At 46.4% G+C, this 25,828-nt stretch overlaps 1 protein-coding gene across 1 annotated transcript in view; it reads left to right on the forward strand.

The window, feature by feature from the left end:
• The window catches only part of LOC137324286 (adenylate cyclase type 8-like), a 149,315-nt gene that overhangs the window by 37,455 nt on the left and 86,032 nt on the right, over positions 1-25,828 (forward strand). The window contains exon 5 of the mRNA XM_067988427.1: positions 5,426-5,553. Within this exon, the coding sequence (XP_067844528.1) occupies positions 5,426-5,553 (128 nt within the window). The remainder of the gene's footprint in view (positions 1-5,425; positions 5,554-25,828) is intronic.

A 25,828-nucleotide genomic window follows, 5' to 3' on the forward strand; every position in this document is an offset into this window, starting at 1 on the left:
CAAGGGGTTGGGGGGGGGGGGGTGAAGGATTGGCGCAATATAAAAGCATCACGGCAGCTTCCATGAAAAGTGGGCACAGACCTGCACGACGCACTGCTGCTGATCTCACACCAGTTGTGGAAGCCCTTATGACTCTTGAAGGCAGTCGCATTGCATGAAGGATCCCGCAGGACGACATGTGTGCAGTCAACGATGCCCTGGACTAGGGGGAATCCCGCTATCTGTGTGAACCCCAGAGCCCTATCCTGCTGCTTCTGGTTCTCCGGTGAAAGTGTTTGCTGCAGCCAACATGGCATCACTCACCTGTTTAATACAAGCATGGACTGCAGATAGACTGCTGCTTATATCCCCTGCGCTAGCCTGGAAGGAGCTGTAGGCAAAGAGTTGAGGGCTGTGGTGACCTTGACTGCAATAGGCAGCGCTGTGCCAGCTACGGTAGTTGGCTGCAGGTCTTCTTCCTGCAGGTGGCACGACTCTGTCACTGCCTCCATAGAGAATCAAAGCCTCCATAGAGAATCAAGCACTGCTCCTCAGAGAAACTATGGGTATATTCTTCTGGGACAATAAACTCTTGTGAGGGTAAGGATTCCTCCAAGTTTGCCTCCTTCTAGTTTCCCTCCCTCCAGCTAACTGCTTACTTTTTCCTTCTCCTCCCAGGGTGGGGTTACGAGAAGGACTCCCACCAAGAACCAACAGCAAAGTTTAGAACCTGTAGAACTACTTTCCAATCTCTTACAGTCAAAAAACCCACAAACTACTGCAGGAAAAGCGTCTCCAAAAGCTCCCTACATTGATACCTGAGAGCAGTGGAGGATCCCCTTAAATAGTGTTAGAAATGGCCGCCTCGGGACTTGTACTTTGCATGATTGGTGGATGGGTGCGGGAAGTGCCGTTAGCGAGGCAGTGAGGGCAGAAAATGGTGTTGGTGGCGTGATGCTGTCACTTGATCCCAATTTGAATATATATGAGGTTCCCATCTGTTTCAGTCAGAAACAGCTCCCGCCAGGATTAAGATCCCCCGGGAAATCATGTCAGTTGTAAAAACAGCTGGAAGGGGGCGGAAGGAACACAAGTTTTATCTTCCTCCAATGCCACCCAGCTTTTGAGCATAAACAAGTTGGTAATGAGATGAAAATGGCTCCCAAATTATCCTCTTAAACATGTTAAAATAGACTGGGATCCAGTAACCCCCTTGAACCTATTGTAGACCTTGCTGGGATCCTTGTCGCCCACTGGAAAATAGCGCAGAGATAGAGGGGAGGAAAGCTTCCTCTTGCTGATGGTCAGCTGGTCAATGTAGTAAGTGAAACATCATCCATCCCTGGTCAGATCTGGATGCAAATCTAGTCCAGGCAGAGGGAATGAGAGTCCCCTGTCTCTGATGGGGCATGGTGAACACTTCATCCTAGGGTCTTAAAAGAAGTGGCTGCAGAGATAGTAGATGCATTGGTATTAATTTTCCAAAATTCCCTAGATTCTGGAAGGGTCCCATCAGATTGGAAAAGAGCGAATGTAACTCCTCTATTCAAGAAAGGAGGGAGACAGAAAACAGGAACCTACAGGCCAGTTAGCTTAACATTTGTCATCGGGAAAATGCTAGAATCTATTATTAAGGAGGTTATAGCAGGGCACTTAGAAAATCTCAGTGCAATCAGGCAGAGCCAACACGGCTTTGTGAAAGGGAAATCGTGTTTGATAAATTTATTCGAGTTCTTTGAGGAAGTAACAAGCAACGTGGATAAAGGGGATCCTGTGGATGTGGTATACTTGGATTTCCAGATGACATTTGATAAGGTGCCTCATCAAAGGCTACTACAAAAAATAAGAGCTCATGGTGTAGTGGGTAACACATTAGCATGGATAAAGGATTGGTTAGCTAACAGGAAACAGAGTAGGCATAAATGGGTCATTTTCAGGTTGGCGAGATGTAACGAGTGGAGTGCCACAGGGATCAGTGCTGGGGCCTTAACTATTTACAATCTATATCAATGACTTGGATGAAGGGACTGAATGTATGGTTGCTAAATTTGCTGATGACACAAAGGTAGGTAGGAAAGTAAGTTGTGAAGAGGACTTAAGGGGGGTGATTTTAGGAGGCAAATGCGAGTGGATTAGGGGCAGGGAGGTTCCGAAAATCGCGCAAATCCCCCAGCCACATTAGTTTAAACCCTCCCCAACAGCACTAGCAAACACTCCCCCTAGGACATTGGTTCCAGTCCTGCCCAGATGCAGACCGTCCAATTTGTACTGGTCCCACCTCCCCCAGAACCGGTTCCAATGGCCCAGGAATTTGAATCCCTCCCTCTTGCACCATCTCTCAAGCCACGTATTCATCCTAGCTATCCTGTCATTCCTACTCTGACTAGCCCGTGGCACTGGTAGCAATCCTGAGATTACTACCTTTGAGGTCCTACTTTTTAGTTTAACTCCTAACTCCCTAAATTCAGCTTGTAGGACCTCATCCCGTTTTTTACCTATATCGTTGGTACCTATATGCACCACGACAACTGGCTGTTCACCCTCCCCCTCCAGAATGTCCTGCAGCCGCTCCGAGACATCCCTGACTCTTGCACCAGAAAGGCAACATACCATCCTGGAGTCTCGGTTGCGTCCGCAGAAACGCCTGTCTATTCCCCTTACAATCGAGTCCCCTATCACTATAGCTCTGCCACTCTTTTTCCTGCCCTCCTGTGCAGCAGAGCCAGCCACGGTGCCATGAACCTGGCCGCTGTCACCTTCCCCTGGTGAGCCATGTCCCCCAACAGTATCCAAAACGGTATACCTGTTTTGGAGGGAGATGACCGCAGGGGACCCCTGCACTGCCTTCCTACTTTTCCTCTGTCTGTTGGTCACCCATTCACTATCTCCCTCAGTAATTTTTATCTGTGGTGTGACCAACTCACTGAACGTGCTATCCACGACTTCCTCAGCATCGCGGATGCTCCAAAGTGAGTCCATCCGCAACTCCAGAGCCGTCAAGCGGTCAAACAGTAGCTGCAGCTGGACACACTTCCCGCAGGTGAAGGAATCAGGGATACAGGAAGGATCCCCGAATTCCCACATCCCACAAGAGGAACATGACACGGCTCTGGGATCTCCTGCCATGACTTAACCCTTAAGTTAGCTTAACAACAACTACAATGTCAAGAGGAAACAAAAGGAAAGAAAAACTACTTACCAGTCACCAGCCAATCACTTACCTGTTGGCTGTGACTTCGTGCCTCCAGCAGCTGCAGTAGCTCGATCCTCCTCCAAGTCAACTTGCTTGCCCTCCTCACAGTGCCTCCTTTTTTTTTTGTTTTTTTTTCAAAAAATATACTTTATTCATAAAATTTGCAGCAATACATACAATACAGTTGTCATATCACTTTCCAAACGTACACAATACAGATTTTACAATTTGCAGGTTACGTCAAGTGCAGTACAATGAACACATTGGACATAATTACAGTTTATGACACTCTAGGGTGTCTCATTGCATCATATTCAACACAGATTATTGCTTACAGATTCATTTCAAATTCATTACAGGTACATTTCAGGTACATTACAGCAATTTGAATTTTACTTTCTGCCCGAGGGGGTTTTTCCCTGATTGCAGCCCCTCGGTTTACAATGGCGGGAAGGCTCTAAACGGTTGCCTTACCCCACAGAGCCTTTGCGGCGGCCGCACCCATCCTCAGTGCGTCCCTCAGCACGTAGTCCTGGACCTTGGAATGTGCCAGTCTGCAACACTCGGTCGAGGACAGCTCCTTGTGCTGGAAGACCAGCAAGTTTCGGGCAGACCAAAGGGCGTCTTTCACCGAGTTGATGGTCTTCCAGCAGCAGCCGATGTCCGTCTCAGTGTGCGTCCCCGGGAACAGCCCGTAGAGCACAGAAACCTGTGTTACGGAACTGCTCGGGACGAACCTGGACAGATACCACTGCATCTCTCTCCAGACCTTCTTTGCAAAGGCACATTCCATAAGGAGATGGGTGACGGTCTCGTCTCCACCGCAGCCTCCTCTGGGACAGCGCGCGGTGGTGCTGAGAGTCCGGGAGTGCATGAAGGATCTGACGGGAAGGGCCCTTCTCACCACCAGCCAAGCTAGGTCTTGGTGCTTGTTTGAGAGCTCTGGCGATGAGGCGTTCTGCCAAATGACATTGACAGTCTGCTCGGGGAACCAACCGACAGGATCCACCATCTCCTTTTCCCGCAGGGTCTCGAGGACGTTACGTGCGGACCACTTGCTGATCGCCTTGTGGTCAAAGGTGTTTTCCTGCACAAACCTTTCCACGCAAGACAGGTGGGGCGGAACGGTCCAACTGGACGGAGCGTTCCGTGGCAGTGTGGCCAGGCCCATCCTTCTCAACACCGGGGACAGGTAGAACCTCAGCACGTAGTGACACTTTGTGTTTGCGGACTGAGGGTCTATGCACAGCTTGATGAGGAGGAGGGAGGGAGGGAAACACAAGTGTAGTGTTTCGGGTTTAACTACTCCTCGACACCAGTTCTTCTGCTGCCCACTGTTACCGGTGGAGGTGACTGAGCCGACTTCTCCCAGAATGCCCCTCTGTCTCAGTAGGTAGACGGGAAAGTAGGGTTGATGTCACAATCAGATCAGCCATGATCTGATCAAATGGCAGAGCAGGCTCGAGGGGCCGAATGGCCTACTCCTGCACTTAATTCGTATGTTCATATCCTTTCACCTGGGTTTAAATCCAGTCCGGAGGGTGGGATAGAGATCTTCTCTCTCTGGTGTGCGGACTGGAGGTAAAAGTGAGTGAGATGCTATGGGGCTGGATTTCCCTCCACCCCAGTTTAAGTTGGCCAGTTCTCTGCTGCACTTGGACCTGACTGGTGCAGTGCTGCACCAGGTCCAATCTCTGGGCCCAGCTCTTTCTCTGGACGATCTGCTTCTCGGGACATGGGAGGCTTTTTGACATCACTGCCTGTACATTCCCATATAATCAAAAGCTCCTGTCTGTTTCAGATGGGAACATCTCTCCTGCACTGTGGAGGCCCCTGAAAATGTTTGTTAAGCACAAGAAAGGCAGAGGCTCAACTTCACTCTAACTCCTTCTGCCTAACTCTCTGGGGCCGGGCGTGCACATGGTGTTAAGCAGAGGAAAACCAGCCCAGAGAGAGGGCACAAAGGTGTCCCCCCTTTTTCTGACAGACTGGGTGGAGCAGTGGGTCAGATATTCTCCTATTCACCTTTGGGAGCTGGGTTTGAATCGATGGGCTGAAGTCCTCCTGTAGCAAGCGACTAGGGACACTCCAAGTATTTGAGTCATCAAAAGACAAAACTGCAGCTTTTCAAAATTAACTTGCAAACACAATTGAACCAAAAAAAAGGTGAGCTTGATTAAAAAAGCTGCTCTTTGTGATAAAGATGTTGGTGACAGTATAGTGGAGTTAAACATTCTATCTTCTGCTCAACAGGAGCAGTGCTGTCTGCGAATAAAGATTCTGGGAGACTGCTACTACGCTGTTTCAGGAGTGCCTGAACCACGCAAAGATCATGCCCACTGCTGTGTCAACCTGGGGTTCGGGATGATCCAGGGAATTCGGTAAGAAAACAGATTAACAGTGTTAGAGATTGCGTTGCAGGGCCACTTCACTGAGATATCTGTATCTGTGTCTAACTTGGTGCCACCTCCAGAGACTCACTTTTTACAGTTACAAGCAAGAATTGCGAATTTCTTTTGTTTCTGTGTCTGTTTGCATTTGACTGTAATTTAAAAAAAAGCCGTTCTGTTGCACAGTGGAAGTTATACATTGGGAATAAAAGGAAAGAACTTGCATTCCAATCGTGCCTTTCACCACCTCAGGATGTCCCAAAGTGCTTTTAAGTCAATTAAGTACTTTTGAAGTGTAGTCACTGTTGTAATGTAGGAAACACCTCAGCCATTTGCTCACAGCAAGATCCCACAAACAGCAATATGATAATGACCAGATAATCTGTTTTAGTGATGTTGGTTGAGGGATAATGTCCTTTCCCTCTTTTACACAGACACTCTTGTACATACACTCAGGTTAATGAAGCTTCAGAATCCAGACAGACCAGGTATGGGTATGATCTTGTGGCCATTACAGAAACATGGCTGCAGGGTGACAACGACTGGGAATTAAATATGCCAGGGTATTTAACAATCAGGAAGGACAGGCAGGAAGGAAGGGGAGGTGGGGTGGCTATGTTAATAAGGGAAGGAATCACTGTAATACAGAGAAAAGATATTGGGACAAAGGATCAGGATAATGAAACAGTTTGGGTAGAGATAAGGAATAATAAGGGGCAAAAAACACTCGTGGGCGTAGTATATAGGCCTCCTAATAGTTGCAACTCTGCTGGAAGAAGTATTAATCAGGAAATAGTCGGGGCATGTAATAAGGGAACAGCTATAATTATGGGGGATTTTAACTATCATATTAACTGGACAAATCAAATTGGGCAGGGCAGCCTTGAGGAAGAGTTTATTGAGTGTATTAGGGATGGATTTCTTGAGCAGTATGTAACTGAACCAACAAGGGGGCAAGCAACCTTGGACCTGGTCCTGTGTAATGAGCCAGGATTAATTAATAATGTCCTAGTGAAGGATCCCCTTGGAATGAGTGACCATAACATGGTTACATTCCATATCCAATTAGAGGGTGAGAAGGTTGGTTCTCAAAGAAGCGTACTGAGCTTGAATAAAGGAGACTATGATGGTATGAGAGCGGAATTGATTAAAGTGGACTGGGAAAATAGATTAAAGGGTAAGACGGTATATGAGCAGTGGTGTTCATTTAAGGAGTTATTTTACAACTTTCAAAAAATATATATTCCACTGAGGAAAAAAGGGTGTAAAAGAAATGACAGCCATCCGTGGCTAAGTAAAGAAATTAAGGATAGTATCCAACTAAAAACAAGGACATATAAGGTAGCCAAACTTAGTGGGAGGATAGAAAATTGGGAAGTCTTCAAAAGACAGCAAAAAGTAACTAAAGGATTGATTAAGAAAGGGAAGATAGATTATGAAAATAAATGAGCAAAAAATATAAAAACAGATAGCAAGAGTTTCTACAGTTATGTAAAAAGAAAAAGGGTGGCTAAGGCAAACGTAGGTCCTTTAGAGGATGAGACCGGGAAATTAATGGTGGGAAACATGGAGATGGCAAAAATGCTGAACAAATATTTTGTTTCAGTCTTTACGGTAGAGGACAATAAGAATATCCCAACACTGGACAAACAGGGGGCTCTGGCGGGGAGGAGCTAAATACGATTAGAATCACTAAGGAATTGGTACTCAGTAAATTAATGGGACTCAAGGCGGATAAATCCCCTGGACCTGATGGCTTACATCCGAGGGTCTTGAGGGAAGTGGCAGTAGGGATTGTGGATGCTTTGGTAATAATTTTCCAAAATTCTCCGGACTCGGCAAAGGTCCCGGCAGATTGGAAAACTGCGAATGTAACACCCTTATTTAAAATGGGTAGTAGGCAGAAGGCTGGAAATTATAGACCAGTTAGCCTAACATCTGTGGTGGGTAAAATTTTGGAGTCTATTATTAAGAAGACAGTAGCGGAACATTTGGATAAACATAATTTAATAGGACAAAGTCAGCATGGCTTTACAAAGGGGAAGTCATGTCTGACAAATTTGCTTGAGTTCTTTGAGGATACAACGTCCAGGATGGATAAAGGGCAACCAGTGGACGTAGTGTATTTGGACTTCCAGAAGGCATTCGACAAGGTGCCACATAAAAGATTATTGCTCAAGATAAAGAATCAGTGGATTGGGGGTAATATTCTGGCATGGGTGGAGGATTGGTTATCTAACAGGAAGCAGAGAGTTGGGATAAATGGTACATTCTCGGACTGGCAACCAGCAGCCAGTGGTGTTCCGCAGGGGTCGGTGCTGGGTCCCCAACTCTTTACAATTTATATTAACGATTTGGAGGAGGGGACCGAGTGTAACATATCAAAGTTTGCAGATGATACAAAGATGGGAGGGAAAGTAGAGAGTGAGGAGGACATAAAAAACCCACAGGGGGATATAGACAGGCTGGGTGAGTGGGCGGAGATTTGGCAGATGCAATACAATATTGGAAAATGTGAGGTTATGCACTTTGGCAGGAAAAATCAGAGAGCAAGTTATTATCTTAATGGCGAGAAACTGGAAAGTACTGCAGTACAAAGGGATCTGGGGGTCCTAGTGCAAGAAAATCAAAAAGTTAGTATGCAGGTGCAGCAGGTGATCAAGAAGGCCAACGGAATGTTGGCTTTTATTGCTAGGGGGATAGAATATAAAAACAGGGAGGTATTGCTGCAGTTATATAAGGTATTGGTGAGACCGCACCTGGAATACTGCATACAGTTTTGGTCTCCATACTTAAGAAAAGACATACTTGCTCTCGAGGCAGTACAAAGAAGGTTCACTCGGTTAATCCCGGGGATGAGGGGGCGGACATATGAGGAGAGGTTGAGTAGATTGGGACTCTACTCATTGGAGTTCAGAAGAATGAGAGGCGATCTTATTGAAACATATAAGATTGTGCAGGGGCTTGATCGGGTGGGTGCGGTAAGGATGTTCCCAAGGATGGGTGAAACTAGAACGAGGGGGCATAATCTTAGAATAAGGGGCTGCTCTTTCAAAATTGAGATGAGGAGAAACTTCTTCACTCAGAGGGTAGTCGGTCTGTGGAATTTGCTGCCCCAGGAAGCTGTGGAAGCTACATCATTAAATAAATTTAAAACAGAAATCGACAGTTTCTTAGAAGTAAAGGGAATTAGGGGTTACGGGGAGCGGGCAGGAAATTGGACATGAATTTAGATTTGAGGTTAGGATCAGATCAGCCATGATCTTATTGAATGGCGGAGCAGGCTCGAGGGGCCGATTGGTCTGCTCCTGCTCCTATTTCTTATGTTCTTAACACACCCACCATCCTGACTTGGACATATATCGGCCGTTCCTTCATCGACGCTGGGTCAAAATCCTGCAATTCCCTCTCTAACAGCACTGTGGGAGCACCTTTGCCACAAGGACGGCAGCGGTTCAAGATGGCGGCCCACCACCACCTTCTCAAGGGCAATTAGGAATGGGCAATAAATGCCGGCCTTGTTAGTGACACCCACATCCCGAGAACAAATAAAATAAATGAATGTACAGCACACCATGGTTCATTAAGTGCCTCTCACTCTCCAACCGGTGTCTGAATACTGGTGAGGGCGATGTACAGCCAGAGCCAAGTCCACAGCACTATGGGTAGCTCAGCTGTATGGGACGGGAGGAGGAAGGTCAGAAGAGCATTGGTGATAGGGGATTCCATAGTTCGGGCTACAGATAGGCGTTTCTGCTGCCATGGACGTGATTCCAGGATGGTATGTTGTCTCTCTGGTGCCAGGGTCAAGGATGTCACTGAGCGGCTGCATAACATTCTGAGGGGGGAGGATGAACAGCCAGAGGTCGTGGTCCGTATCGATACCAACAACACAGGTCGAAAGAGGGATGAGGTCCTGCAGGCAGATTTTAAGGAGTTAGGAAAGAGATTAAGAAGCAGGACCTCAAAGGTAGTATCTCCGGATTACTCCCGGTTCCACATGCGAACAAGTATAGAAACAGGAGGATAGAGCAGGTGAATGTGTGGCTGGAGAGATGGTGCAGGAGGGAGGGCTTTAGATTCCTGGGGCATTGGGACCGGTTCAGGGGGAGGTGGGACCTGTACAAGCCGGACGGGTTGCACCTCAACAGGGCCGGGACCAATATCGTCGCGGGGAGGTTTGCTAGTGCGGTTGGGGTTGGGTTTAAACTAGCTTGGCAGGGAACATAGGAACGGGAGTAGGCCATTGAGCCCCTCGAGCCCGCTCCGCCATTTGATAAGATCATGGCTGATCTGTGATCTAACTCCATATACCTGCCTTTGGCCCATATCCCTTAATACCTTTGGTTGCCAAAAAGCTATCTATCTCACATTTAAAATTAGCAATTGAGCTAGTATCAATTGCCGTTTGCGGAAGAGAGTTCCAAACTTCTACCACCCTTTGTGTGTAGAAATGTTTTCTAATCTCACTCCTGAAAGGTCTGGCTCTAATTTTTATACTCTGCCCTCGAGTTCGAGAATCCCCAACCAGCGGAAATAGTTTCTCTCTATCCACCCTATCTGTTCCCCTTTATTTCTTATAAACTTCGATCAGATCACGCCTTAACCTTCTAAACTAGAGAATACAACCCCAATTTGTGTAATCTCTCCTCGTAACTTAACTCTTGAAGTCCGGGTATCATTCTAGTAAACCTACGCTGCACTCCCTCCAAGGCCAATATGTCCTTCCGAAGGTATGTTGCCCAGAACTGCTCACAGTACTCCAGGTGCGGTCAAATCAGGGATTTGTATAGCTGCAGCATAACATCTGCCCCCTTGTACTCTAGTCCTCCAGATATAAAGGCCAGCATTCCATTAGCCTTCTTGATTATTTTCTGCACCTGTTCACGACACTTCAATGATCTGTGTACCTGAACCCCTAAGTCCCTTTGGACATCCACTGTTTTTTAACTTTTTACCATTTAGAAAGTACCCTGTTCGATCCTTTTTTGATCCAAAGTGGACAACCTCACATTTGCCTACATTGAATTCCATTTGCCACAGTTTTGCCCATTCACCTTTTTCTTTATCCGTTCATGGGATGTGGGCGTCGCTGGAGAGGCCATCATTTATTGCCCATTTCCAATTACCCTTGAGAAGGTGGTGGTGAGCTGCCTTCTTGAAACGCTGCAGTCCGTGTGGTGAAGGTAGGAAGTGCTGTTAGGAAGGGAGTTCCAGGATTTTGACCCAGCGACGATGAAGGAACGGCGATATATTTCCAAGTCGGGATGTGACTTGGAGGAGAATGTGCAGGTGGTGTTGTTCCCATGCGCCTGCTGCCCTTGTCCTTCTAGGTGGTAGAGGTCGCGGGTTTGGGAGGTGCTGTCGAAGAAGCCATGGCGAGTTGCTGCAGTGCAGCCTGTGGATGGTACACACTGCAGCCACAGTGTGCCGGTGGTGAAGGGAGTGAATGTTTAGGGTGGTGGATGGGGTGCCAATCAAGCGGGCTGCTTTGTCCTGGATGGTGTTGAGCTTCTTGAGCGTTGTTGGAGCTGCACTCATCCAGGCAAGTGGAGAGTATTCCATCACACTCCTGACCTGTGCCTTGTAGTTGGTGGAAAGGCTTTGGGGAGTCAGGAGGTGAGTCACTCGCCACAGAATACCCAGACTCTGACCTGCTCTTGCAGCCACAGTATTTATGTGGCTGGTCCAGTTAAGTTTCTGGTCAATGGTGACCCCCAGGATGTTGATAGTGGGGGATTTGGCAATGGTAATGCTGCTGAATGTCAAGGGGAGGTGGTTAGACTCTCTCTTGTTGGAGATGGTCATTGCCTGGCACTTGTCTGGCGCGAATGTTACTTGCTACTTTTCAGTCCAAGCCTGGATGTTGTCCAGGTCTTGCTGCATGCGGGCACGGACTGCTTCATTATCTGAGGGGTTGTGAATGGAACTGAACACTGTGCAATCATCAGCGAACATCCCCATTTCTGACCTTATGATGGAGGGAAGGTCGTTGATGAAGCAGCTGAAGATGGTTGGGCCTAGGACACTGCCCTGAGGCACTCCTGCAGCAATGCCCTGCGGCTGAGATGATGGCCTCCAACAACCACTACCATCTTCCTTTGTGCTAGGTATGACTCCAGCCACTGGAGAGTTTGCCCCCTGATTCCCATTGACTTTCGTTTTACGAGGGCTCCTTGGTGCCACACTCGGTCAAATGCTGCCTTGATGTCAAGGGCAGTCACTCTCACCTCACCTCTGGAATTCAGCTCTTCTGTCCATGTTTGGACCAAGGCTGCAATGAGGACTGGAGCCGAGTGGTCCTGGCGGAACCCAAACTGAGCATCGGTGAGCAGGTTATTGGTGAGTAAGTGCCGCTTGATAGCACTGTCGATGACACCTTCCATCACTTTGCTGATGATTGAGAGTGGACTGATGGGGCAGTAATTGGCCGGATTGGATTTGTCCTGCTTTTTTTGGTGGACAGGACATACCTGGGCAATTTTCCACATTGTCAGGAAGATGCCAGTGTTGTAGCTGTACTGGAACAACTTGGCTAGAGGCACAGCTAGTTCTGGAGCACAAGTCTTCAGCACTACAACTGGGATGTTGTTTGGGCCCATAGCCAGTGCACTCAGCCGTTTCTTGATATCACGTGGAGTGAATCGAATTGGCTGAAGACTGGCTTCTGTGATGGTGGGGATATCGGGAGGAGGCCGAGATGGATCATCCACTCTGCACTTCTGGCTGAAGATGGTTACAAATGCTTCAGCTTTGTCTTTTGCACTCACGCGCTGGACTCTGCCATCATTGAGGATGGAGATGTTTGCAGAGCCTCCTCCTCCTGTTAGTTGTTTAATTGTCCACCACCATTCACAACTGGATGTGGCAGGACTGCAGAGCTTTGATCTGATCCGTTGGTTGTGGAATCGCTTAGCTCTGTCTATAGCGTGTTGCTTCCACTGTTTAGCATGCATGTAGTCCTGAGTTGTAGCTTCACCAGGTTGGCACCTCATTTTTCGGTATGTCTGGTGCTGCTCTTGGCATGCTCTTCTACACTCCTCATTGAACCAGGGTTGATCCCCTGGCTTGTTGGTAATGGTAGAGTGAGGAATATGCCGGGCCATGAGGTTACAGATTGTGCTGGAATACAATTCTGCTGCTGCTGATGGCCCACAGTGCCTCATGGATGCCCAGTTTTGAGCTGCCAGATCTGTTCTGAATCTATGTGTTGGCCATGGGCTGCAGAAACTACTGAGTTTATTCCGAACTGCTGACACACAGGCAAAAGCAACTTTTGAACTGAAGTAACCTGAGTTCAGTCGCTGGCCTGAGCTAGCTGGAACCGGTTTGAATTTGCTAAGTTTTGTGAAAGACAAAGGAGATGTGATAAGACACAAGTCCTTATTTAGAAAAGGAATAATAAGGTAATGCTACCTAAGCCCTTGGGACAGAGCCAATGAGGAGAAGACACAGACTAGGCGAGCAAGCCTAAACCAACGGGAGAGAGAGACAGCACAGCTTGAAGAGATAGATCCTAGTTTGGGTATAAGACTGTATAACCTGATGCAAACTGCAAGTCTATATCTAACCAGACGTATAAGCTATATGTATATGATCTAACGATGTGAATAAAGCGAATTGAGAGTTAAGAGAGAATTGACTCTTCTCCTCTTTGTACTCAGCCAATAACCGTAACCGGTGACCTCCGGTCAACATGTCCCATTTAGCACGGTGATAGTGCCACACAACACGTTGGATGGTGTCCTCAGTGCGAAGACGGGACTTCGTCTCCACGAGGACTGGGCGGTGGTCACTCCTACCAATACTGTCATGGACAGATGCATCTGCGACAGGTAGATTGGTGAGGACGAGGTCAAGTAAGTTTTTCCCTCGTGCTGGTTCACTCACCACCTGCCGCAGGCCCAGTCTGGCAGCTATGTCCTTCAGCACTCGGCCAGCTCGGTCAGTCGTGGTGCTACTGAGCCACACTTGGTGATGGACATTGAAGTCTCCCACCCAGAGTACATTCTGTGCCCTTGCTACCCTCAGTGCTTCCTCCAAGTGGTGTTCAACATGGAGAAGGACTGATTCATCAGCTGAGGGAGGACGGTAGGTGGTAATCAGCAGGAGGTTTCCTTGTCCATGTTTGACCTGATGCCATGAAATTTCATGGGGGTCCAGAGGCAATATTGAGGACTCCCAGGGCCACTCCCTCCTGACTGTATATCACTGTACCGCCACCTCTGGTCAGTCTGTCCTGCCGGTGGGACAGGACATACCCAGGGATGGTGATGGAAGAGTCTGGGACGTTAGCTGAAAGGTATGATTCTGTGAGTATGGCTATGTCAGGCTGTTGCTTGACTAGTCTGTGGGACAGCTATCCCAATTTTGGCACAAACCCCCTGATGTTAGTGAGGAGGACTTTGCAGGGTCGACTGGGCTTGGTTTGCCTTTGTCGTGCCTGGTGCCTCGTGGTCCGATGCCGGGTGGTCCGTCTGGTTTTATTCTTATTATGACTTTTTTTAGCGAGATTTTACAACTGACTGACTTGCTAGGCCATTTCAGAGGGCGATTAAGAATCAACCACATTGCTGCGGGTCTGGAGTCACATATAGGCCAGACCGGGTAAGGACGGCAGGTTTCCTTCCCCAAAGGACATTAGTGAACCAGATGGGTTTTTACGACAATCCGGTAGTTTTATGGTCATCATTACTGATACTGATACCTAATCTATCAATATCCCTTTGTAATTTTATGCTTTCATCTACACTGCTTACAATGCCACCAATCTTTGTGTCATCGGCAAACTTAGATATGAGACTTTCTATGCCTTCATCTAAGTCGTTAATAAATATTGTGAATAATGGAGGCCCCAAGACAGATCCCTGCGGGACTCCACTAGTCACATCCTGCCAATGTGAGTACCTACCCATTATCCCTACTCTCTGTCGCCTTTCGCTCAGCCAACTTCCTAACCAAGTCTGTACTTTTCCCTCGATTCCATGGGCTCCTATCTTAGCTAACAGTCTCTTATGTGGGACTTTATCAAATGCCTTCTGGAAGTCCATATAAATAACATCCATTGACATTCTCCCCACCACTACTTTAGTCACCTCTTCAAAAAATTCAATCAGGTTTGTCAGGCATGACCTACCTTTCACAGATCCATGCTGGCTCTCTCTGATTAACTGAAAATTTTCAAAGTGTTCAGTCACCCTATCCTTAATTAGACTCCAGCATTTTCCCCACAGGGGGACGGGAACCTGAACGTGGATTCAGAAGGGAGAGAAGCAGAGCTGGAAATGGAAGGCAGAAAATTAGTAAGCGAGTTTGGAAGGCAGAGGAAACAAAACAAAGGCTAGAAAATAGGCAACAAAGGTGTTTGGCAGTGCTTAATATATACTTCGATACAAGGAGTCTTGTGAATAAGGCAGATAAGCTGAGGGCACAGATGGACACGTGGTTAGTACAATATCTTAGCTATTACTGAAACATGGCTTAAAGAGGGGCAGGACCGGCAATTCAACGTTCCTGGTTACCGGGTTTTCAGACGAGATAGACAGGGCGATAAAAAAGGAGGGGACGTTGGAAATATTGGTTAAAGAAACAATTACAGCCGAGAGGAGGGATGATACGTTAGAAGGATCATCAAATGAGGCCATATGTGTTGAGCTAAAGAACAAAAAAGGGGCAGTCACTATAGACCAAAAAAGGGGAGTGTACTATAGACCCCTGAACAGTCAGAGGGAGATAGAAGAGCAAATATGTCAGCAAATTTCTGAGAAATGCAAAAACAATAGGGCAGTAATAGTCGGGGATTTCAACTACCCTAATATTAACCGGGATACAAACAGTGTAAAAGGTATAGAGGGTGTAGAATTCTTAAAATGCATTCAGGAGAACTTTTTTAGCGAGTATGCAGCAAGCCCAACAAGAGAGGGGGCAGTTCTGGACTTAGTTTTAGGGAATGAAGCTGGGCAGGTGGAAGGAGTATCACTGGGAGAGCATTTTGGTGGTAGTGATCGTAATTCAGTTAGATTTAGCATGGTTATGGAAAAGGACAAAGATAGAACTGGAATAAAAGTTCTCAATTGGGGAAAGGCCAATTTTACTAAGCTGAAAAGTGATTTAGCAAAAAAGGACTGGAAACAGCTACTTGAAGGTAAATCAGTGTCGAAGCAATGTGAGGCATTATCTCCCCAAGGGGGAGATAATGAGGGTTCAAAGCAAATATGTTCCCACAAAGGAAAAGGGTGGGACTGCCAAACCGAGAACCCACTGGATGACGAGGAGCATACAGGGTCGGATAAGGCAGAAAAGGGAAGCTTATGTCAGATACCAAGAGCTGCAGAAAGCCTAGAGGAGTATAGAAAGTGCAGGGGTGAAATCAAAAAGGAAATTAGGAAAGCAAAGAGAGGGCATGAAAAAATACTGGCAAGTAAAATCAAGGAAAACCCAAAGATGTTTTATAAATACATAAAACAGCAAGAGGATAACTAAGGAAAGAGTAGGGCCTATTAGAGACCAAAAAGGTAACCTGTGTGTGGAGGCGGAAGATGTGGGTTTGGTTCTCAATGAATACTTTGTGTCTGTCTTCACAAAAGAGAGGGCAATGCAGACATTGTAGTTAAGGAGGAGGAGTGTGAAATATTGGATGGGATAAACATAGTGAGCGAGGAAGTATTAAGGGTTTTAGCATCTTTGAAAGTAGATAAATCACCAGGCCCGGATGAAATGTATCCCAGGCTGTTAAGAGAAGCAAGGGAGGAAATAGCGGAGGCTCTGACCATTTTCCAATCTTCCTTGGTGACAGACGTGGTGCCGGAGGATTGGAGGACTGCTAACGTTGTACCATTGTTTAAAAAGGGAGAAAGGGATAGACCAAGTAACTACAGGCCAGTCAGTCTAACCTCGGTGGTGGGCAAATTATTGGAAAGAATTCTGAGGGACAAAACCCTGGTTCGATCGCACTTGGAGTACTGTGAGCAGTTCTGGGCACCGCACCTTCGGAAGGACATATTGGCCTTGGAGAGAGTGCAGCGTAGGTTTACTAGAATGATACCCGGACTTCAAGGGTTAAGTTACGAGAAGAGATTACACAAATTGGGGTTGTATTCTCTGGAGTTTCGAAGGTTAAGGGGTGATCTGATCGAAGTTTATAAGATATTAAGGGGAACAGATAGGGTGGATAGAGAGAAACTATTTCCGCTGGTTGGGGATTTTAGGAGTAGGGGGCACAGTCTAAAAATTAGAGCCAGACCTTTCAGGAGTGAGATTAGAAAACATTTCTACACACAAAGGGTGGTAGAAGTTTGGAACTCTCTTCCGCAAACGGCAATTGATACTTGCTCAATTGCTAAATTTAAATCTGAGATAGATAGCTTTTTGGCAACCAAAGGTATTGAGGGATATGGGCCAAAGGCAGGTATATGGAGTTAGATCACAGATCAGCCATGATCTTATCAAATGGCGGAGCAGGCACGAGGGGCTGAATGGCCTACTCCTGTTCCTACGTTTCTAGTATTAATCGTCATTTAGTAAGACACGGATTAATTAAGGACAGTCAGCATAGATTTGTTAAGGGAAGGTCATGTCTGACTAACTTGATTGAATTTTTTGAGGAGGTAACAAGGAGGGTCGATGAGGGTAGTGCGTTTGATGTAGTGTACATGGATTTTAGCAAGGCTTTTGACAAGGTCCCACAAGGCAGACTGGTCAAAAAAATACAAGCCCATGGGATCCAAGGGAAAGTGGCAAGTTGGATCCAAAATTGGCTCAGTGGCAGGAAGCAAAAGATAATGGTCGCCAGGTGTTTTTGTGACTGGAAGGCTGTTTCTGGTGGGGTTCCGCAGGACTCAGTATTAGGTCCCTTGCTTTTTGAGATATAAATTAATGATTTGGACTTAAATGTAGGGGACATGATTAAGAAGTTTGCAGATGATATAAAAATTGGCCGTGTGGTTGATAGTGAGGAGGAAAGCTGTAAACTGCAGGAAGATATCAATGGACTTGTGAGGTGGGCAGAAAAGTGGCAAATGGAATTCAATCCAGAGAAGTGTTAGGTAATGCATTTGGGGAGAGCAAACAAGGCAAGGGAATATACAATAAATGGGAGGATACTGAGAGGTGTAGAGGAACAGAGGGACCTTGGAGTGCATGTCCACAGATCCATGAAGGTAGCAGGGCAAGTGGTTAAGAAGGCATATGGGATACTTTCCTTTATGAGCTGAGGCATAGAATATAAGAGCAGGGAGGTTATACCAGAACTGTGTAAAACACTAGTTAGGCCACAGCTTGAGTACTGTGTACAGTTCTGGTCACCACATTACAGGAAAGACGTAATTGCACTAGAGAGGGTACAGAGGAGATTTATGAGGATATTGTCAGGACTGGAGAATTTTAGCTATGAGGAAAGATTGGATCGGCTGAGCTTGTTTTCTTTGGAGCAAAGGAGGCTGAGGGGAGATTTAATTGAGGTATGTAAAATTATGAGGGGCCTAGATAGAGTGGATAGGAAAGACCTATTTCCTTTAGCAGAGGGGTCAGTGACCAGGGGGCATAGGTTTAAAGTAATTGGCAGAAGGATTAGAGGGGAGCTGAGGAGAATTTTTTTCACCCAGAGGGTGGTGGGGGTCTGGAACTCACTGCCTGAAAGGGTGGTAGAGGCAGAAACCCTCAACTCATTTAAATGGTACTTGGATGTGCACCTGAAGTGCTGTAATCTATAGGACTACAGACCAAGTGCTGGAAAGTGGGATTAGGCTGGATAGCTCTTTTTCAACCGGCACAGACCCGATGGGCCGACTGGCCTCCTTCTGTGCCGTAAACTTCTATGATTCTATGATTGACTCTCTAACTCTTCCATGTGTAACCTGTCTTTGGAGCTCCCCCCATGTCTATATTACATGCAGCCCCTTACAGCTCCTTTCTCTTGGGTCACCGGGCTCTTCTAGCACTTATACTGCCTATTTTACATCAGTTTTCTGCTGCCACATGGGAGATTCCCTTCAGGTACTTGCCTTCACCTAATGCTGTGAATCTTGTACCAGGAGAAACTAGCTGATGATAGCTGGGAGAGGGAAGTGACCATAGTCGGGATGCCAGATATCTGTGATGCCAGATATCCAACACCAGATGAGAGGCAGGCTGCAGAGGTCCTGGGGAGGCTCTGCACCCTGGCTGTGGGAGATGGTGAGATCAGTGGGTGGATATCTGCACCCTGGCTGTGGGAGATGGTGAGATCAGTGGGTGGGTATCTGCACCCTGGCTGTGGGAGATGGTGAGATCAGTGGGTGGGTATCTGCACCCTGGCTGTGGGAGATGGTGAGATCAGTGGGTGGGTATCTGCACCCTGGCTGTGGGAGATGGTGAGATCAGTGGGTGGGTATCTGCACCCTGGCTGTGGGAGATGGTGAGATCAGTGGGTGGGTATCTGCACCCTGGCTGTGGGAGATGGTGAGATCGGTGGGTGGGTATCTGCACCCTGGCTGTGGGAGATGGTGAGAACGGTGGGTGGGTATCTGCACCCTGGCTGTGGGAGATGGTGAGAACAGTGGGTGGGTATCTGCACCCTGGCTGTGGGAGATGGTGAGATCAGTGGGTGGGTATCTGCACCCTGGCTGTGGGAGATGGTGAGATCGGTGGGTGGGTATCTGCACCCTGGCTGTGGGAGATGGTGAGAACGGTGGGTGGGTATCTGCACCCTGGCTGTGGGAGATGGTGAGAACGGTGGGTGGGTATCTGCACCCTGGCTGTGGGAGATGGTGAGATCGGTGGGTGGGTATCTGCACCCTGGCTGTGGGAGATGGTGAGATCACTGGGTGGGTATCTGCACCCTGGCTGTGGGAGATGATGAGATCAGTGGGTAGGTATCTGCACCCTGGCTGTGGGAGATGATGAGATCAGTGGGTAGGTATCTGCACCTGCTACAGTTCTTTAAAGAACCTAGGTGGCAGAAATATCTGGAGTTGTCTTTATCTCATCACTCTTGGTTCTGCACACCCTTCTTAGCTCATTGGCTCTCCTTCCACACATTCAATCACAGCTGTGGGAGAGCAGACACTAATGAGGAGAATGAGGAAGAACAGAACTGTTGTCTGCTGATGATCCTGTCCGTCTGCCTTTGCCCACTCGATCAGCTTCACCTTCCCCCTTCGCTTGCCTCAGCTGAGAGTCTGTCACTGTCAGGGGAGACAAAGCCTGCAGTCTATAAGCCAGAAACGAGAGTGCGAGACAGCAGAGTGAGCGCTTATAAATTTATTGGAGGAAGCGATACTCACTGACAACATGTGCGGTGATGAGAAGGCTGTGCAAGACCTCACGTTGGCGTTAGATTAGTGGTTTAAACTTGGTGTCATATTGATAAGCTGGTAATTGAACAGCCCATGTTTGATTTCTAATGGAAGTTAAAACAGGTATTGATTGTTTCTCAGAGAATGTGAAAGCTAGAGACTTGTGATCGGAATAGAAAGCAAAACAATGTGTGAAATTTCTTCCCTCCAAATATGATCGCGAGCTTCACAATCAATCTGAATAATCGGTCTCAGGGGTTAAGGGTGAGGGAGGCGAATGCTATCGGTTATTTGGAGCTGTCAGGATATCAGTGAGAAACCACAGGTCCTGCACCCACTTGAGACCCATTAACTGATCAAATTATTGGCAAAGTAGAGCCATAATGTCGCAGTAATGGTGTACTCGCTATTAAAGTCTTCAGCCATTCAAAAATACTCTGACAGTCCTTCAACCACTCCCACTTTAAACCTTATGAAGGAGTCTACACAACGGGTATGTGACAGTGGGCATGTCTGGAACAAAGTTCGGTAATAATTGACTCGGCCCAGAAATGACTAAACCTCTTCCACATTCATTGGAGCAGGTGCTGAGGTCATTGCTTCAACCTGCTTCGATGTTGAATACAAAACTTCTCAACAGTGAAAGGAAAATTCTCCACAGAGCCTTGTACCAGCGAGCATTTGCACTTCTTTACTCAGAGATCGTAATTGTATAAAAGCTTGAAAACTGCTTCGAGATTTTGCAGACGTTCTAGAATCACAGAAAGGTTACAGCACAGAAGGAGGCTATTCGGCCCATCAATTCGTGCTGGCTCTCTGCAATAGCAATCCAGCTCGTCCCACTCCCCCGCCCCTTCCCCGTAACCCTGCATATATTTTTCTTTCAAGTATTTAACCAATTCCTTTTCAAAAGCCACAATTGAATCTGCCTCCACCACCCCCTCGGGCAGTGCATTCCAGATCCTAACCACTCGCTGCGTAAAAAAGTTTTTCCTCATGTCGCCTTTAGTTCTTTTGCCAATCACCTTAAATCTATGTCCTCTGGTTCTCGACCCTTCCGCCAATGGGAACAGTTTCTCTCTATCTACTCTGTCTAGACCCTTCATGATTTTGAACACTTCTATCAAATCTCCTCTCTACCTTCTCTGCTCTGAGGAGAACAACCCCAGTTTCTCCACACTATCCACGTAACTGAAATCCCTTATCCCTGGAACCATTCTAGTAAATCTCTTCTGCACCCTCTCTAAGGCCTTCACATCTTTCCTAAAGTGCGGTGCCCAGAATTGGACACAATACTCCAGTTGTGGTCGAACCAGTGTTTTATAAAAGTTCAACATAACTGCCTTGCTTTTGTACTCTATGCCTCTATTTATAAAGCCCAGGATCCCTTATGCTTTTTTAACTGCTTTCTCAACCTGCCCTGCCACCTTCAACGACCTGTGCACATATAACCCCAGATCTCTCTATTCCTGCAACCCCTTTAAAATTGTACTATTTAGTTTATATCGCCTCTCCTCATTCTTCCTACCAAAATGTATCACCTCGCACTTCTCTGCGTTAAATTTTATCTGCCACGTGTCCACCCACCCCACCAGCCTGTCTATATCCCCTTGAAGTCTATCACTATCCTCCTCACTGTTCACTACACTTCCAAGTTTTGTGTCATCTGAAAATTTTGAAATTGTGCCCTGTACACCCAAGTCCAAGTCATTAATATATATCAAGAAAAGCAGTGGTCCCAGCACTGATCCCTGAGGGACACCACTGTACACCTCCCTCCAGTCCGAAAAACCAACATTCACCAACTCTCTGTTTCCTATCACTTAGCCAATTCTGTATCCATGCTGCCACTGTCTCTTTTATTCCATGGGCTTCAACTTTGCTGACAAGCCTATTATGTGGCACTTTATCAAACGTCTTTGAAAGTCCATATACACCACATCAACCGCATTGCCCTCATCAACCCTCTGTTACCTCATCAAAAAATTCTATCAGGTTAGTTAAACACGATTTGCCTTTAACAAATCCGTGCTGGCTTTCCCTAATTAATCCACACTCGTCCAAGTGACTTTAATTTTGTCCCAGATTATTGTTTCTAAAAGTTTCCCCACCACCGAGGTTAAACTGACTGGCCTGTAGTTGCTGGGTTTATCCTTACACCCTTTTTTGAACAAGGGTGTAACATTTGCAATTCTCCAGTCCTCTGGCACCACCCCCGTATCTAAGGATGTTTGGAAGATTATGGCCAGTACCTCCGCAATTTCCACCCTTACTTCCCTCAGCAACCTAAGGATGCATCCCACCTGGACTGGGTGACTAATATACTTTAAGTACAGCTATCCTTTCTAGTACCTCTTCTTTATCAATTTTTAGCCTGTCCAGTATCTCAACTACCTCCTCCTTTACTGTGACTTTTGCAGCATCTTCTTCCTTGGTAAAGGCAGATGCAAAGTACTCATTTAGAACCTCGGCCGTGCCCTCTGCCTCCATGCGTAGATCTCCTTTATGGTCCCTACTTCTCCTCTTACTACCTGCTTACTATTTACATGCCTATAGAAGACTTTTGGATTCCCTTTTATGTTGGTCGCCAGTCTATTCTCATACTCTCTCCGCCCTTCTTATTTCCTTTTTCCATTCTCCTCTGTACTTTCTATATTCAGCCTGGTTCTCACTTGTTTTATCAACCTGACATCTGTTATACGCCCCCTTTTTTCTGCTTCATCTTACTCTCTATCTCTTTCGTCATCCAGGGAGCTCTGGCTTTAGTTGCCCTATTTTCCCCTCGTTGGAATGCACCGAGACTGTACCCGAACCATCTCCTCTTTAAAGGCCGCCCATTGTTCAATTACAGTTTTGCCTGCCAATCTTTGATTCCAGTTTACCCGGGCCAGATTGGTTCTCATCCCACTGAAATTGGCCCTACTCCAATTGAGAATTTTTACTTTAAATTGCTCCATGTCCTTTTCCATAACTAATCTAAACCTTATGATATTATGATCACTGTTCCCTAAATGTTCCCCCACTGACACTTGCTCCACTTGACCCACCTCATTCCCCAATACCAGCAATGATCCAGCAATGCCTCCTTCCTCGTTGGGCCGGAAACGTACTGGTCAAGAAAGTTCTCCTGAACACACTTCAGAAATTCTTCCCTCTCTTTGCCCCTTTACACTATTACTATCCCAGTCTATATTAGGATAGTTGAAGTCCCCAGTTATCACTACTCTATGGTTCTTGCACCTCTCTGTAATTTCCCTGCAAATTTGCTCCTCTATATCCTTCCCACTAGTTGGTGGCCTATAGAATACACCCAGTAGTGTAATGGCGCCTTTATTGTTTCTTAACTCTAACCAAATAGATTCTGTCCTTGACCCCTCCAGGATATCCTCTCTCTCCAGCACTGCAATATTCTCCTTGATCAGTACTGCCAACCCCGTCCTTTCTTTTCTTCCTTTTCTTTCTTGAACACCTTGTATCCAGGAATAATTAGTACCCATTTCTTCCTCTGATCTCCCAGTAATCAGGAGTTCATCCAAGATACGTTGAGTTCCTTGGAAACTGACTCGAATTATTTCCCTGGTTTTCTGAAGTATGGCTGGAGCTGATGCAATACCAAACTCCAGTCTTTTGTAACAACAACAACTTGCATTTATATAGCGCTTTTAACATAGTAAAACGTCCCAAGGCACTTCACTGGAGCGATTATCAAACAAAATTTGACACCGAGCCACATAAGGAGGTATTGGGATTGTTGACCAAAAGCTTGATCGAAGAGGTAGGTTTTAAGGAAGAGAGAGAGAGGTGGAGATGTTCTGGGAGGGAGTTCCAGAGCTTAGGGCCGAGGCAGCTGAAGGCACGGCCGCCAATGGTGAAGCGATTATAAGAACATAAGAACATAAAAACATAAGAAATAGGAGCAGGAGTAGGCCAATCGGCCCCTCGAGCCTGCTCCACCATTCAATAAGATCATGGCTGATCTGATCCTAACCTCAAATCTAAATTCATGTCCAATTTCCTGCCCGCTCCCCGTAACCCCTAATTCCCTTTACTTCTAAGAAACTGTCTATTTCTGTTTTAAATTTATTTAATGATGTAGCTTCCACAGCTTCCTGGGGCAGCAAATTCCACAGACCTACTACCCTCTGAGTGAAGAAGTTTCTCCTCATCTCAGTTTTGAAAGAGCAGCCCCTTATTCTAAGATTATGCCCCCTCGTTCTAATTTCACCCATCCTTGGGAACATCCTTACCGCACCCACCCGATCAAGCCCCTTCACAATCTTATATGTTTCAATAAGATCGCCTCTCATTCTTCTGAACTCCAATGAGTAGAGTCCCAATCTACTCAACCTCTCCTCATATGTCCACCCCCTCATCCCCGGGATTAACCGAGTGAACCTTCTTTGTACTGCCTCGAGAGCAAGTATGTCTTTTCTTAAGTATGGAGACCAAAACTGTATGCAGTATTCCAGGTGCGGTCTCACCAATACCTTATATAACTGCAGCAATACCTCCCTGTTTTTATATTCTATCCCCCCAGCAATAAAAACCAACATTCCGTTGGCCTTCTTGATCACCTGCTGCACCTGCATACTAACTTTTTGATTTTCTTGCACTAGGACCCCCAGATCCCTTTGTACTGCAGTACTTTCCAGTTTCTCGCCATTAAGATAATAACTTGCTCTCTGATTTTTCCTGCCAAAGTGCATAACCTCACATTTTCCAATATTGTATTGCATCTGCCAAATCTCCGCCCACTCACCCAGCCTGTCTATATCCCCCTGTGGGTTTTTTATGTCCTCCTCACTCTCTACTTTCCCTCCCATCTTTGTATCATCTGCAAACTTTGATATGTTACACTCGGTCCCCTCCTCCAAATCTTTAATGTAGATTGTAAAGAGTTGGGGACCCAGCACCGACCCCTGCGGAACACCACTGGCTACTGGTTGCCAGTCCGAGAATGAACCATTTATCCCAACTCTCTGCTTCCTGTTAGATAACCAATCCTCCACCCATGCCAGAATATTACCCCCAATCCAGTGATTCTTTATCTTGAGCAATAATCTTTTATGTGGCACCTTGTCGAATGCCTTCTGGAAGTCCAAATACACTATGTCCACTGGTTCCCCTTTATCCACCCTGTACGTTATGTCCTCAAAGAACTCAGGCAAATTTGTCAGACACGACTTCCCCTTCATAAAGCCATGCTGACTTTGTCCTATTAAATTATGTTTATCCAAATGTTCCGCTACTGTCTCCTTAATAAAAGATTCCAAAATTTTACCCACCACAGATGTTAGGCTAACTGGTCTATAATTTCCAGCTTTCTGCCTATTACCCTTTTTAAATAAGGGTGTTACATTAGCAGTTTTCCAATCTGCCGGGACCTTTGCCGAGTCCAGAGAATTTTGGAAAATTATTACCAAAGCATCCACAATCCCTACTGCCACTTCCCTCAAGACCCTAGGATGGAAGCCATCAGGTCCAGGGGATTTATCCGCCTTGAGTCCCATGATTTTACTGAGTACCAATTCCTTAGTGATTCTAATCGTATTTAGCTCCTCCCCCACTAGAGCCCCCTGTTTGTCCAGTGTTGGGATATTCTTAGTGTCCTCTGCCGTAAAGACTGAAACAAAATATTTGTTCAGCATTTTTGCCATCTCCATGTTTCCCACCATTAATTTCCCGGTCTCATCCTCTAAGGGACCTACGTTTGTCTTAGCCACCCTTTTTCTTTTTATATAACTATAGAAACTCTTGCTATCTGTTTTTATATTTTTTGCTAATTTATTTTCATAATCTATCTTCCCTTTCTTAATCTATCCTTTAGTTACTTTTTGCTGTCTTTTGAAGACTTCCCAATCTTCTATCGTCCCACTAAGTTTGGCTACCTTATATGTCCTTGTTTTTAGTCGGATACTACCCTTAATTTCTTTACTTAGCCATGGATGGCTGTCATTTCTTTTACACCCTTTTTTCCTCAGTGGAATATATTT

Source organism: Heptranchias perlo, chromosome 8 (assembly GCF_035084215.1).
Source record: "Heptranchias perlo isolate sHepPer1 chromosome 8, sHepPer1.hap1, whole genome shotgun sequence".
In the NCBI taxonomy this organism is placed as follows: domain Eukaryota; kingdom Metazoa; phylum Chordata; class Chondrichthyes; order Hexanchiformes; family Hexanchidae; genus Heptranchias; species Heptranchias perlo.